This window comes from Triticum aestivum, chromosome 7B (assembly GCF_018294505.1).
Source record: "Triticum aestivum cultivar Chinese Spring chromosome 7B, IWGSC CS RefSeq v2.1, whole genome shotgun sequence".
NCBI lineage: Eukaryota > Viridiplantae > Streptophyta > Magnoliopsida > Poales > Poaceae > Triticum > Triticum aestivum.
In genome coordinates this window covers 258,496,750-258,512,381 of record NC_057813.1, presented here as the reverse complement: position 1 = coordinate 258,512,381, position 15,632 = coordinate 258,496,750, and the positions used below count along the sequence as shown (strand labels likewise).

The 15,632-nt window shown below is 51.4% G+C and overlaps 1 protein-coding gene across 1 annotated transcript; it reads right to left on the bottom strand.

Moving 5' to 3' along the window:
* Nucleotides 1–18: 18 nt before the first annotated feature.
* LOC123159860 (uncharacterized) lies at nt 19–2,639 on the bottom strand. Its single transcript, XM_044577673.1, has one exon. The coding sequence runs from the start codon at nt 1,866–1,868 to the stop codon at nt 894–896; it is 975 nt and encodes a 324-aa protein (XP_044433608.1). The 5' UTR covers nt 1,869–2,639; the 3' UTR covers nt 19–893.
* Between the last annotated feature and the right edge of the window lie 12,993 nt (nt 2,640–15,632).

The window sequence follows — 15,632 nt, the reverse complement described above, 5'->3', positions numbered from 1 at the left end:
ACGAAATGTTTGAAAAGTTATGGTCGCAAAAACTAAAAATGCACAAGTGACGTTGGTTTGGTCGACTTCTGGTTGCACATATTACTTCATGGTGTATGCTTCCAAATTTTTTGAACATAACCAGTACAGTGATAAAAACGTGAAGTTCATTGTATCATTTGGAAGCAGAAGGGAAGGTACAACAACATGATAAGAATTAAGGATCTTCAGTGGATTTGTTTTGATCAGTATTATTGGTGCATGTGTTGGCCTGATTATTGTTAGTCATCAGTTTCATTAGGTCGGACCCTTCCCCAGACCCCGCGCAAACGGGAGCTACATGCACTGGGGCTGCCCTTTATCAGTTTCATTAGGTATTATTCCCCTCGGTAATGATAATGCATAATCACAAGGTTATAGGTCGTGGATTCGACCTGGCTTGTTTCAGCATGCTAGAGCTTGAGGCACCTGTGACTCTGACTAATATGACCCTTGGCAAATAATTACCTGAGACCAATAGGCCATTAGAGACACCATTACTTCTTGTAACATCGCTAGAGTAAAATCGTAAACTAGACAACATTTTATATAACAGGAATGCCCCAAATTCTATGTTATTAATTGTTCTGTTGCTTGTAAATAGACAGTATGTTTGAGGAGAGAGACCTTTTCTTCCAGTTATGAGAAACCAAGTCAGCTAGTCACTTGTCTGTTTAAGAAACAGTCGGTTAATCAGAATAAATGATAAGTTTCAAAAAATATGAAATTTCCAAAAATGTTTCGCTTTGCTTCACGGTTAAGTGAACTTTATGCATATATCCACAATTCTACATACTACCAAAATTGTCGTCATGATGATTGACTAATCCTTTAAAAGGTGGATGCCAACCGCAGGGAACTAGAGCTCAAGGTATCTACAAACTAAGAGCGTTGAGAAGAGAAACTCTGTTCTGGATCAATCTCCTGTACAGAAGCTCCACTCCGCTCTCAAGATCTCCGATACTGCGCTCTAATGCCCGCAGTTGCTCCTCTTCGCAGACAGCTTTGCTCTTGTGCAATGTTTTGGAGACAAGCGAACACTTGGGTACCTCAATTTGCTTCGACAAGATTGAGGATGTGGATTCGAGCAGTGAGATGGTGATCTCTCTCGCTTCTGCCATTAGCATCACCATCCTAGAATCATTCTTGTCGGAAGCAGTCTTCTTGCTAATCTTCTTGAACTGCTTTTGTGCTTTCTTGGCTAGCCTGACGTACGCCTTGACTTGAGCCGACGTCTCTTCTCCTCTCTTGAGAACCAACAATAGCTCTTGGACAGTCATCTTCAATTCCATGAAGGTCTCCTGCATGGCGTTGCAGAGGTCGAGCACGACGAGGGACCGTCCGAGCTCTGCCTCCACTGCCACCCTTTGCAGGGTGTGGCAAAGGCTGGCTTGGCTGCTTGGTGTGCAGATCATCTTCTCGATGCCGCCGTAGATGTCTGCCAGCCTCCTCAAACCATGGCACATGGTATCGATGGTCGCCGAGGGCGAAGAGACGGTTGAGCTGAGGCTCTGGAGCTGCTGCTCGACTTGTGTGTTGTTGGAGCGAGGGCTGGAGGGCGTGCTCGCCGACCGTAGATGGCAAGCCATTGTTGAGGACTGAAGGTTTGGTGATGTTTTCTTGTGTATGGTAGTAATGGGAGAGAATTGTAGGCTGTTGGTGGTGAAGCCTTGGGGCTGTACCTGTATTTTATATGGGAGAGGCTGAAGCAATTGGTTGATTAAGAGAGGAGTGGACACCAAGAATCTCATCCAGACAAGCTGTTGCTTATCTGTTTTGTTGTGCCGTTGGCGACAGACGAGAGAGCATCCTGTTTGTTCGTAACTGAAATTAGATGGGCTCCCCCTCATGGGCAGCAGAGTGAGATGCACGCTCAAGAGTCTGTTGGGTTCAGATGAGAGTATGAACAGAGCAAACAAAACAACACAAGTGCGTGGAAATTTCTCTAGTGTCGAGGCATGTTTCTGCAATCCGAAGCAGGCAGGCAGGATCCCCCATATTTGTATTCAGTTTCTCAAGAGTGTGTTGGGTTCAGATGAGTATGACACATGGAAGGTTGCTTCATCGTTATTGCCATCGCTAGCTGTGACAAATCGAAGCACAGAACTCTTGTATGAATAATATCTGGGACTGGGAGTACGTCTTGAATGTGTCTGCAGATGAAAGGGATTCGTGATGCTGCTGGATGAAAGATACTAGTCTTGTGGCGTGACATCGTAAGGAAAGAAAGGATATGGCGAGAAGCTGCAAGACCCAGTTTGATGTAACTTCCAAGATGAGGCAACCATGTCTATGTGCAGCAGCACTTTGTAGCAGCGAGGCAGGCAATCAGCCCGTGCCTAGAAATGAAACAGCACTGATTAATAACATAATTAGAGTAGTACCAGTGCCCTGGTTGTTTGGATGGAGAGAGACACGTACCCCTTCCCTGAGGTAGGTGCTAGGAAGGACAAGACAGCAAACAAAATCTCTCCCAATCTCAATCTCTGATGGTTAGCAGCCAGCCTCGCTGAATCAATCGTCACACGTCGTATATATCAGTCCAGCAACCAGTATGTACTGTATCTGGCAAAAAGTTTGTTTAGAATCCGAGATGATCCCAAAGGATCCCCTGCTCCATTTAACAAACCCCACAAATACTCCTACATGCATGCCTGCCTGCGTATGCGCCGACGGGATAAACTATGTACGTATGCTCCATGGAAAGGTACGGACGACTCAAACGGATCACGTACCATACCTTATCTGACTGCGCATGCACGGCAGCTTCGCCTACTAGTACCTTGGAGTTGGCGGCGTGGCTGGACTGGACATACGCGTCCCCATGTGTCCAGCTACAGGCTACAGCTACAGCCAAACCTCTTGCGGTTGGAACGCTCCGGGTACTTGCGTACCTACTTACATCGTCGATCGTCGTTGCACGCGCGGGAGGGCGCTCCACGTCTCTTCGCGTGGAGTTAATTGCACAGAAGTATCATAATTGGGGCATTGAAAACAAATTGGTATCAAGATTGGTAATTTTTACGTGTCAGTATCAAGATAGGGGCGAGCCGTTGCAAATCAAACTAAAAGTGCGTTTTATACGTATTAACGGTGTATCTGACCGGCAGGGTCCACCCGTCAGGTGTCGACGTGGCATGTTTTTTGCAGAAAACCCCCTTACGTTGTATGTAATCACAAAAATGCCCCATTTTTTTTGCAGGAAAAAGGCTCCATGAGAGGCATTTTTTTTGTTCGCAATTTTCCACCACCGAATCTGGACTGGTTTGAAATTTTCCGCCACTTAAACAAATAAATAAAAAGAAACAAAAAATCAGGCGAGGAAGGAATTACGTTGTATGTAATCACAAAAATGCCCCATTTTTTTGCGGGAAAAAGGCTCCATGAGAGGCATTTTTTTTGTTCGCAATTTTCCACCACCGAATCTGGACTGGTTTGAAATTTTCCGCCACTTGAACAAATAAATAAAAGAAACAAAAAATCAGGCGAGGCAGGAATCGTACCTGCGACCACAGTGCACGGGCGCCACGCGCTAACCACCATAGCACAGCGCAGCTCGCGTTTGAACACAGGCGTTTCCTTTCTTATACCATGTCTGAAGCGCTGGGCCGGCCCACCGAGGCCTGCATTTTTTTTTCGATTCGCACTTCACTGCCGCTTGTGTTGGGCTCGTTCGCTGCCCCTATTCGTTTCATTTCTCTTATGCTTTTAGAATGCGCGGTGAACATTTTTTTAATATACGCTGAACACTTTTTCTGCTTATAGTGAACATTTTTCAATGCACGATGAACCTTTCTTTACAAACGGTGAACATTTTTTTAATATAATAAACTTTGGTAATATCCGTTGAACATATTTGAAATGCAAATTGAACATTTTTGTACTATAGGTTGTTCAATTTTCTTACGATAAGGAACATTTTACTTAATTCGTGGTAACCTTTTTTGTAATTTATGGTGACATTTTATTAATACACGGTGAGTTTCAAGATTGTTATGGCGAATATTTCCTTAATACATGGTGAAATTTTTGTATTTCACAAAATGTTCAGTATGTATTAAAACTTATTGTGTAAAGTCAATTTGCATTTCCAGAATCACTTGATTATTTTAATAAAAGTTGAAAAGTTTTAATACATTTCTAAAATTTATTATGATTACACAATTATTTTTAATACATGTTCTGCGCCATGTTTCTAAAATTTAATGCATTTAAAATTATATGTTCAACTTTTAATGCATTGATTGCAAGAATGATTAAGAAACCGGGGCAAAAAGTTCTTGAAACTCATCGTGTATCAAGAAAATGTTCACCATAAATTACAAAAAGTTCACCGCGCATTATGTAAACTGTTCATCATATCTTAAGAAAAACTTCAAGATATATTACAAAAATCTTCGATTTGCATTTAAAATATGTTCAACGTTTATTATAATGGAGAAAATGTTAATCGTTTGTAAAGAAAAAGTTGACAACCTGTATTAAAAAAATTGTGTAATCTAATAAATTTTAGAAATGCATTAAAACTGTTCAACTTTTATAAGAAATGCATTAAAACTTTTATAACAAATTTAGAAAATGTTCACCATAAATTACAAAAAGTTCACCGCGCATTTTAAAAGCATAAGAGAAATGAAACGAATAATAACCGGGGTAACGAACGAGCCCAACACAAGCGGCAGTGAAGTGCGAATGGAAAAAAAATGCAGGCCTCGGTGGGCCGGCCCAGCGCTTCAGACATGGTATAAGCAAGTGAGTTTAAACGCCTGTGTTTAAACGCGAACTGCGCTGTGGCGTGGTGGTTAGCGCGTGGCGCTTTCCACTGCAGGTCGCAGATTCGATTCCCGCCTCGCCTGATTTTCTGTTTCTTTTATTTATTTGTTCAAGTATTTGAAAATTTCAAATCAGTCCAGATTCGGTGTTGGAAAATTGCGAACAAAAAAGAATGCCTCATGGAGCTTTTTTTCCGCAAAAAAATCAGGCATTTTTGTGATTACATACAACGTAAGGGGGTTTTCTACAAAAAATATGCCACGGACAGACGGGCCCTGCCGGTCAGATACACCGTTAATACGTATAAAACGCATTTTTAGTCTTTTCTGCAACGGCTCGCCCCTATCTTAGTACTGACACGTAAAAATTACCAATCTTAATACCAATCTGCTTTCAATGTCCTAATTGTAATACTTCTGTGTAATTAACTCCTTCCCGTGCACATGCCGAGGCCACGGCAGGGTGCCCGTCGCCCGACATGACAGCGCACGCAACAACGTGCATGGGTACGCGTGGCGAGCATCCCATCAACGTGCATGCATGGACAGCGCCACAGGTGGAGGATGGAGGTAGCTGCGACTGCGATCATAATTTGGCATCTCATCTGGATCCGACAAGTAAACTGAGCTCGAACGTACGTGCGTACGGAATCCAGTGATAGCCAGACATGGAACGTGGGTCCGTTGTGTTATGATCTGACCTAGGTGGCTAGGATTAGACGTAACTGGCGGAGAATAACAGATAGAGGCGCAGAGGAACGTGATATGGAGAACAAATTTTTATCTCGCACCAACCAAACCAAGATCACACTTAAGGTGCAGGCAACGACTTTATATACCCTCGACGATCACGTCAAATCAGCCGAAAGATTCGCCATGTCGATGAAGTACTTCGACTCCCACGGTTAGGTTATACTTCTCATCTAAACACTTTTATATTAGTTTACGGAAGGAATACTTTCGACTGGGAGAGTGTTTTTCTCATATGTTTTTGCACATATTCTTGTGGGAGCGGCTGCCTTATACTAGGCACCGTGGCTTATCAGAAATGATGTGATTTTTAATAACAAATGTGTCTAATCTCCTATGCAGGTTATTCATGTGTGTACATGATGGCTCCGTACTTGGTCTATCCTGCAGAGGCCGGAGGACAGAGACCTTTTTATGATGGCGTCTACACAGCTGGAGTGTACGGCCAGGGAGGTTTTCTACCCCCATGGATGACGGTGTGACCTACGGATAGGATCTGTCACCCCTTAGGTTGGACATGTTTTTTTTGATTGGCATTGTATCGAATTATTTTTTGCTTTTAGGGTACTCTGGACTTTTTTGGCTGTGTGCATCTAGCTATGCAGAGGTCGGGCTTTCTTTCGATGCGATTGTATCACCTCGATATATCTATTCAATGAAATGTCCTTTATCGAAAAAATGTTTTTGCGCGAAAACATTGAAGTGTATAACGTGATGAGGACATTAATACCACTGTTACACCCATAGCCCCTGTCGTAATACATACTGGACCAATTACTAGAGGTCGCGCACGCCAATTAAATTACTAGATACTTTTGTTTCTCGGTAATGATTCTAAAGTTCATGAGAATATGATGCTGCCTAAATTGGATATATTGAAAAAAAAACAGATACACACACACGACATGGCTGGCGCTGCCTCTGGCGTCTCGCCCCCGCCCGCGGCCGGCGCTCTTGCCTCCCCTGCCCTCCCGTTGGAGTGTCCGCCGCCCCCGACGTCGCCTGCTTCGCCTCCCCCGGCCCCGGCCGCTGGTCCTTTCGCCGCCCTGACGCAGCTCCGATAGGCAAACTTGGCCGATGACGATGTTGATGCCTCCTTCTCTCACCCCCTCCGCCGCGCGTCCAGCCCTCCCATCCCTGGTTCCCCGGCGAGCCGCGCCGCCCTGCGTGGCCGGTAGCTCAGCCTCCCTCATGTGAGGCTCTGCTGCTGGCTCGCGGCGGCCGCTGCGCTCCGCCCAGTCCGCAAGGCTCGTCCTTGCGAGGAGCTGGTGCCCGCCGCCGCTGCCAGCACTCTTGGGGCGTGGTTGGCCGGTTAGAGGTTGGGCGGGCTCTGGATTCTTGGCGCCGGTCCTCGTCCGATCGGTCTCCCCCGCGGGCGCCGCCCTCGCCGGCGGCTCGCCGCGCCGGTGACCTCGCTGCGGCTGTTGTGCGCTCCTCCCATTTCCGCCCCTTTATCGCGACACTCGGCTCTTCCTCTCTTCGTTTTCAGCCGCTACAGCTCTCCAGTCGTCCCTGGCTGGCCCCGTCTAGTGGCTGCGCACCGACGACGGCGATGACAACGACGGTCGCCCGTGGAGGGGAAACTCTTCGGGTGACTACCCTGCCCCGCCCCTGGGCTGTGCAACTCTGGGCCGCGGCTTGCTGGGCCCGTGCCCGTCCCAACGGCATCTGGCGCTGTCTGGGCCCGTCCCGAGTGGCATGGGCCAGCCCAACCACGCTGGGCCTCTCCTGTGCCCTAGGCCCGCTCTGGCTGCCTCAGGCATTTGGCCCCCTACGGCCTCTCGCACGCCTCGTCTCCCCTCCCAGCCGCCTCCAGCTCGCTGGTTTCCCCTTTCCCGACTCCAGCCGCCAACAGTTCACTGGTCTCCCCCTCCCTGACTAGGCCCTCTCCCGATGCGATCCGCCATGAAGAGGAACTCCGGAGGGAGCTGTGGGAGCTTCGTGATGGCCATCGGGAAGACCGGCGTTTCCCTGGACGTGCCGACCGACGCGGCCGGTCCCACTCCCTCCCGGGTGCTGCGGGTTACTGGCGTGGCCGACACCGCTCGCCCTCACCGGCACCACGTCGCGGCCGAAGCCCCTCGCCTTCGCACGCTCCCCGTCTCCCGTCCCCTTGCCCCAAGCCCCTCCGCCTCCCGCCGCGGCCAGGAAGTATGTTCCCCCGCACACGGCCTTCACATCTACGTTGGTCCCTGCGGGTGGTGCTCCGGCTCGCGGCCGCCAAGGCCCGAAGAAGAAGAAGAAGCGTCGTGGACAGGGCCGCGACATCTTGGGTGCTCCCCCCCCCCCCCCGCTCGCACCGGGCTCCTCGACCGCGCCTAGGCCGGTGTCCGCTCTTCCTCGCCTCCTTGCTTCAATTGCAGTGTGGCAGGCCACTGTTTAGTCAACTGCGTGAACCCCCAGTGCTGCTACATCTGCAAGGACCCGGGCCACCCCGCCCTGCTGTGCTCGGATCGTCTAGTGCCGGCTGAGCTCATGATGTACGGACATGGCATCGAGGGGTTGGAGTTCTTCCACCTCAAGGCCCCCGACATTCCTCCACCCACCCCCTCGCTTCAGGCGATCGTCACAGTGGTGGATGGGATGGCCTCCCCGGAGATGATCGAGGCCGATCTCAACCACCTCTACCGGCGCCAGTGGGACTGGGTTGCCACTCCTTCCGCCGGCAACGTCTTCACCATCATCTACCCCGATGCCATCAGTTATGGCTATGCTACTCGCAGCGGTCAGATCACTCTCGCTCTCCACCAGCTCGTCATCGATATCACCGAGCCGGTCCTTGACCCGAAGGCGGTCTGTCCTGGACACGGCCTGGATCCTTGTGGGCGGCCTCCCAGACATTGCTCGGTCTGAGGTTGTTATCCGCCAGATGTCCTGGATCCTGGGCAAGGTGGTGGTGGTCGACAAGCTCTCCCTCCGCAAAGAGGAGGAGGTCCGGGTCAAGGTCAAGTGCCTGGACTCCTCCAAGCTGTGTGCCACCATCCGGGTGTTCTTCAACGACCAGGGCTTTGACCTCTGGATCGCCCTCGAGCCTCCCAACCACGTGGGTCGCCCTCGCTTCTCCGACGATGGGCCTCTCGGTGGAAACCCCGGGACCGACAGAGACTACCACGGCCGTCGCCACCACCGCTCCCCCCGCTCTGATGATGACGCGCGATCCGACGACTCGCGCTCCCGCTCGCCTTCGCCTTCGTCTCCTCGGCCTCCTGCTGGGAGCCTTGGGTGCCAGGCCGCGCTCGCCTCCCTTCCTGCTTCTCCGCTGCCTAGGGAAGACCCCTCGAACCCAGGTGGCGAGGCCTTGGAGGGGAGCGACGCATCTAGCGTTGGCCTTGTGGGCATCCTCACCGCGTTCTCCCGGCGGCCTGTCCACCGACCTGCCGATCATGGGGGAGACACCGACCCTCCATTGGACGGCTCAGCTGCCTTCACAAGCAACCTCGACCCGGCCGTGGTCGGCCCCATGTGCGATGCCGTGGATCAGGGGGCTGACCCATCCGGAGCCGTCGACCCTCTCCTCCTTGGGCCCGTCGCCACCCCCGAGCTGGGCCCGATGGCCCCTCCTGATGGCACGCCTGCGTCGCCGAGGCCACCCGCCCCGATGCCCCCTCCAGCTCCCCTCATCACCGCCAGCGTCGATCCCGACTCCCTCGCCCCTTGGGTGCGCTGGACCTACTCTCCAGATCTTCCCCATGGCGGACCCCGACGTCGATGGGGAGTCCCGGGTGACCACCCCAGTGGCCTCCCAGCCTCCCCTTCCACGGTCTGCAGCTTACTCCCGCCGCGGCCGGTCTACTTCCTCTCCGGTGATGGCCTCCCGCGGGAGCGCGCGGCTCGACGCTGCGTGACCTGATGGTAGTCCAGCTCTGCCCATCTCCGCGCGGGCGGAGCTTCGGGCCGCGGCCCGGAACCTGGAGCTAGGTACACCTGTTGCCCCCCCTCTGCATCTACTTGCTCGTTTACTGCTCTAGAGTCTATCCCGCTTGGTCACCTTGCGAAGGTTGCGACCGACTCCGCGATATCTTCAGGGGGGAGGCTGCTCCCCCCTTAGTCCAGATCGAGGCCATCCGGGCCCGCGAGATTCTCAATGGCAGGCTAGCGAAAGCCCACGCGGCTCTGCTCAAGCCTCCCATTCCCTCGATCTCTGAGGAAGGCGTCACCCCGACCCAGCCTCGATGCACTGGCGGCCTCCTTCTGCTCGTTGCTGCCGAGCTTCGCGGCCGCACGCGCTCTCGTACCGCCGCTCTCCGTGCCCAAAGCGCGTCTCGAGTCCCGGGGTCAAGCAGCCCCCCAATGGCCCCTTAATGTGTGCCCTCTTCTGGAATATCTGCGGCTTCGGCCATGATGGCCGGCGACGCCAACTCATTGAGTACTTGCGAGATGAACACATTGTCATTGTCGACATCCAAGAAACCATGCGCTCGGAATTCTCTCTTCCGGAACTCGACCGTCTGAGTACCCACCTCTTTGCTTGGCATTGGATCCCTTCTAGTGGGAGCACCTGCCATTCGGGTGGCGTCCTTTTAGGTGTGAAGGATGCCACCTTCGAGGTTGGTAGTATGGACCGAGGCCAGTTCTTTGCTAGCATGGAACTCTTCGATCGGGCGCTTAACTTCAAGTGGGAGGTTATCATCGTCTATGGCCCAACCGACCATAGTAGGTCTACTTCCTTGCTCAAGGAGCTCCACCGGAAGATCTCGGCTGCCTCTCTCCCGGTGGTGGTTGGAGGTGATTTCAACCTCCTTCGATCCACGCAAGACAAGAGCAACTCGAATGTCAACCTTGCACGGATGCAAATGTTTAATGACTGCATCGCGGACCTTAGCCTCCGCGAGATAGATAGGATTGGTGCCAGGTTTACCTGGACCAATCGTCGGGCGTCCCCGACCCAGTGCATCTTGGATCGGGTCCTAGTCTCCCCGGAATGGGACCTCTGCTGCCCCCTTGCCTCCCTCCGGGCCATCACCCGGATTGGCTCCGACCACGTCCCTCTCCTCCCGTCCTCCGCCGACGAGCGTCCGTTGACTCCCCCCCCCCCGATTCCGGATTGAGACATTCTGGTTGTCCCAGACTAGTTTCATGGCGGCGGTCAGCGCCCGCTGGGTGGAGGCTCATGCCCACCCCCATCTCCGCCCCCTCGGCCATAGACTCGTGGCAATTCTGTGCCAAACATGGCCGACAGTTCATGAAGGGATGGGGCGCCAGCCTGGGGCGTGACCTCTGCGAGCGGAAGAAGGCCCTGCTGACCGCCATCCAGGCCCTGGATCTGCGTGCTGACGCGACCGGCCTCTCCCCTAATGAGTGCCTTTCTCGGTACGACCTGGAAGACCAGCTTTCCATCATCACTGACGAGGAGGCATATTGGCGTCTTCGCGGTGCCCAGAAATGGGTTCTGAAGGGTGACGCGAACACGACCTACTTTCAGGCCATTGCGAATGGCCGCCGTAGATGCAACACCATCCCCTTACTCTGGGATGGCGCGACCCTCGTATAGTCACCCGATGACATTTGGACCCATGTCGACGGTTTCTATAGATCTCTGTTCTCCGCCGCTCCGAGGAGCGGCCTTTCTCTGGCTCATGATTGCTGGACCGGTAGCCAGCTAGTCTCCGAGGCAGAGAACGCGGCCCTTACGACCCCCTTCTCCGAGGACGAGGTCTGGGCTGCCATTAGGGGCATGAAGCTTACCTCGGCTCGTGGTCCGGATGGCCTCCCGGTTAAATTCTTCCAGTCCTTCTAGAACGTGATTAAGCCTGAGATCATGGCCATCTTCGACGAGTTCTATGTGGGATCCATCGACCTCGGGGCCCTCAACTATGGGATCATCTCGCTCATCCCAAGGTGCTTGGGGCATCTGACATCCGCCAGTTCTGTCCGACCATGGTCATTAATGTGATCTTCCAGATCCTGGCTAAAGGGTACGCCAATAGGGTGACCCTTCTTGCCGACCGTATTACCCACCCCAACCAATCCGCCTTTGTCCAAGGGCGGTATATTCTGGATGGGGTGCTAGTTCTTCATGAAGTCCTCCATGAGGCCCGGTCTAAAAACCTCAGGGCAGTTTTCCTGAAGATTGATTTCCATAAAGTTGTAGTTTGCCCTTCCTTCGAGAAGTTCTGCTCCGGAAAGGCTTCGACAACCAATGGATCACCAGAGTGATGCAGATGGTTTCCTGTGGCCGCACTATCGTGAACATCAATGGGGAGATCGGTCCTTACTTCCCCACCCTTTGTGGGGTTAGACAAGGCGACCCCTTCTCCAATTCTTGTTAAATATGGTTGTGGACGCGCTTGCCGCCATCCTGGACAAGGCTAAGGCGGTCGGCCATATTCGTGGGATCACCCCCCACCTGGCCGGCGGCTCCGGGGTCTCCCTCCTCCAGTACGCCGACGACACCATCATCATGGTCGAAGGCTCGGAGGCGGACATCTCTAATCCTAAGTTCCTTCTCCTCTGCTTCCAACAAATGTGTGGCCTCAAGATCAACTTCGACAAGAGTGATGTGATGGTGATGGGATACTCTCCGGCGGAATTCCTAGACATTGCCAATCGGCTCAACTGCCGCATGGGCTCCATCCCCATGACTTACTTGGGGACACCCATTAGTGACTCTAGGCTCACCGTCACAGACCTGCGTCCGACCGTGACCAAGCTGCAAATGCGCATGGAGCCGTGGTAGGGGCGGTGGCTGTCAAAGGCGGCCCGGATGATCCTCATCAACTCCTCCCTCTCCAGCCTCCTCTTGTTCCTCATGAGCTTCTACACCCTTCACGAGACTCTGCATCATGAGATCGCCAAAGTCTAGTCTTATTTCTATTGGGCAGGCGATAATAATAAGCAGAAGTACCATATGGTCAGCTGGCCTGACATCTGCAAGCCTAGGGATCAAGGTGGCCTCAGCATTATGTGCTCTAAGCGCATGAATATGCCCTCTTGTCCCGCTGGCTTTGGCGCATCTCGCAAGGGCACGACGGCCTCTTGTTAGACATCATCCGGAACAAGTACCTACATGGGCAGCCCCTAGCCTTCGGTCAGAGGTCTGGCGGTTCCCAGTTCTGGCAGTCGTTCATCCAACTTCTCCCTGTCCTCCACATTGGGACCTCCATCTCGGTTGGCCCTGGGGCTGCGACTTTGTTTTGGTTGGACCGGTGGGCTGGTGACACCCCCTTTGCTACATGCTTCCCTGACCTCTTCTCCATCGTCGTCGACCCTGTGATCTCTGTCAATAGGGCCCTTATTGACTTAGGACGTCTCGCCTTCTGGAGGCCATTTGGGCCTCCGGACTCTACTGCCTGGCATGAGCTTCTTGGTTGCATCGCTCTTCACGAGCTGGTTGTGGATGCTGGCCCGGATCAGGTTAGGTGGCACCTTGAGCTATCAGGCCAATTTCCCACCAAATCCCTCTACTAGGCCATCGCCTCCTCCACCGCCCATGCCCCCCCTTACGGCAGTGTGGTCCATCCGCCTGCCATTCAAGATCCGGATCTTCATGTGGCAGTGGATCCGCGGCCGAACTCTGTCTGGGGTTGAGGTTCACAAGCACAATGGCCCCGACTCTGGCCTTTGCGCTCTCTGCGGTGTCCCCGAAGACTAGAATCACATCTTATTATCTTGTGTGTCCGCCCAATTTGTGTGGAGCTGCTTTAGAGAGGTGGTGGGTGGAGATTGGTGCCACTCCAACTTCCCTGACCTATTTGCCGCCTATCTTCTCGCCACATTAGGTGGCTTGAGATTGGGGAACTCGCTTGGACCCTCTGGACGATCCGCAATAAACTTGTGATTCAGTGCATTCCTCTTCGACGGGATACTGACGCACTCTTCAAACTGTCTGGTTACTTGCAGCTTTGGTGGCCGCTTAGCCACCCTTAGGACCGGGATGCCATCTCTGCCTTCATTGCCGACCTTTGCTCGATGGTCGTCCGTCTTTTGCCGCCGCCCCCTCCACCGCCTCCGGAGCCAGATTAGGCACTTGTCATGTTCTCCTGCGCCTTTCTTTTTTTTATTTTTTTTGTCTGGGCTTGTTGAGTTGTGCCCTCAGCAGAACCTATTGTACTTCCTCTTGTGAGACTTGTGTTTGTGTGTGTGTGGACTTGTCGATGTATGTGTGCTCTAGCAGTTTGCTTTATTTATAAAGTGGCGCATAAAGCCTTTTTTTGGTAATTGGATACATTTGTTTTGCTTACAAATGAAGGGCCTAACTTGGAGAAGGATGAACATTGGAGCAAGAACAAGCATGGAGATGATGGCATGCGCAAGGGGAACAAGAACGGAGTTTCAAGTGATGATTTCAGAACTATGAAGCCACTATAATGAGTGCAAGAAGGCTTGCACGAAATATACAAGATGTCACTTCACAAATTTCGTCTAGAGGCTATTATAGGTGCTGCGTCACCTTATTATTGGGCCAAACCCATGTAATTTCGAAATACATAAGTATAGGCTGTTTTTAGAGTCCGTATGTGTGGGGAAACAAGAGATAGGGTTGGTTTCAGACCCATCTTCCAAGGGTCATGAAATTCCCCCTACTCCTTCATATATACAGCCCTTAGGGCATCATTTAGACTTTGAGTTTTGTTTAGATTAAAAGTTTGCCATAGATGCAACTTCGCGTACTTCGTTTATGTTCAACGACCAGACAAAGGCGTCACAGAAGCCCACCTTTATTAATAAATCTTTCCTCTTATATTCGCAATATCCAGATTGCAATCTCGGTTTCTTGCTTGTTCTTCGTTTGCTCATAGCAGAACAGACCCTCATGGTTAGGTTGATCGTGCCCCGGCGTGGTCAATAACCCCTCGGAAGTTGGTCTAGCGATTGCTAAGGCGCGACGTCTCGCATGTTCGTAGTCGGATCGCCAAGGTCGACTCCCATAGAAAATGATAGCCACCATCTCATTGAAACATCGGGACACCTTTGCCTCTATCAAGTGGTATCAGATTTCCAGGTTGCTTGGTGAGATTTTATAGTTTTTCATAGTTTAGATCGAGTCTGTTCTTCATACCTACAGTCCATGAAAAAGCCAAAAAAAATTAGGGTTAGTTCATCATATCTGAACCAATCTGAGCCTTTGCATAATCTTTCGGGGTTTTTGCTTTGTTGAATTTGTGGTTGCATCGTCGTGTCTAGTTGCTGGTCTTAGCTTATAGTCATTTAGAGTTTCGAGTTCTGTCACCGTTGGTCACGCCGCCGCCGCACCATCTTCATCGCTGCTGCCATATACCACCACCGCTGCCATATCCTACCACGGCTACCATATACCACCACCGTTGCCATATCCTACCACCGCTGGAATATACCACCACCGCTGCCATATACCACCATATATCCACCACCAATCCGAGTTTTTTTCATATTAGGTTTGTTTTCGAGATCCATCTATTTTCCTAAACCCTAAACCAAACCAAGATCATAGTTAAGGTGTAGGCAACGACTTTATATACCCTCGATGATCATGTCAAATCAGCCGAGAGATTCACCATGTCGATGAAGTCCTTCGACTCCCAGGGTTAGATTATACTCCTCATCTAAATGCTCTTATATAAGTTTACGGAGGGAGTACTTTCAGCTGGTAGAGTGTTCTCCTCATGTGTCTTCGCCTGAAGAACGTCGAAGTGTACGGCGTCTATAAGGCATCCACATGTATCATGTCAGCTACACCGCGACAACGTGTGGACCAGGAGCAGCGGGGATGTATTTATAGTATCCAACATGATGAGAGGCGGATAGAAGGTCAGGAGTAGCTCAAAAGGTATATCATCAACTAGCACAAATCTCTCTTCAGAGCGTTGGATGAAGAAAATTTCACCTTTGATGAGTCTCGAACAAATGATATTCCACAGGTCACGGCAAAACAGGACGATATCCTCACAGAACTTTTTTTAAAAGATGACGTGAGGGTTGTGGTATTCCAAATGGAACATAACAAAGGTCAAGACCTGATTGTTTCCCTGCAGAATTCTATTTGAATTTCTAGGATATCATCAAGACTGACCTTTTGAAGTTGTTCAATTGTCTTCATGCCATCCAACTTGACATATTCAGGCTATATTTTGGCGAGATTGTCTTGTTGCCAAAGATTAAGGAGGCCGAGAGGAT

What these genes read in the sequence shown, in the direction of transcription:
- LOC123159860 (XM_044577673.1), bottom strand. Translation starts at nt 1,868, where the DNA reads ATGAGGGGGAGCCCATCTAATTTCAGTTACGAACAAACAGGATGCTCT.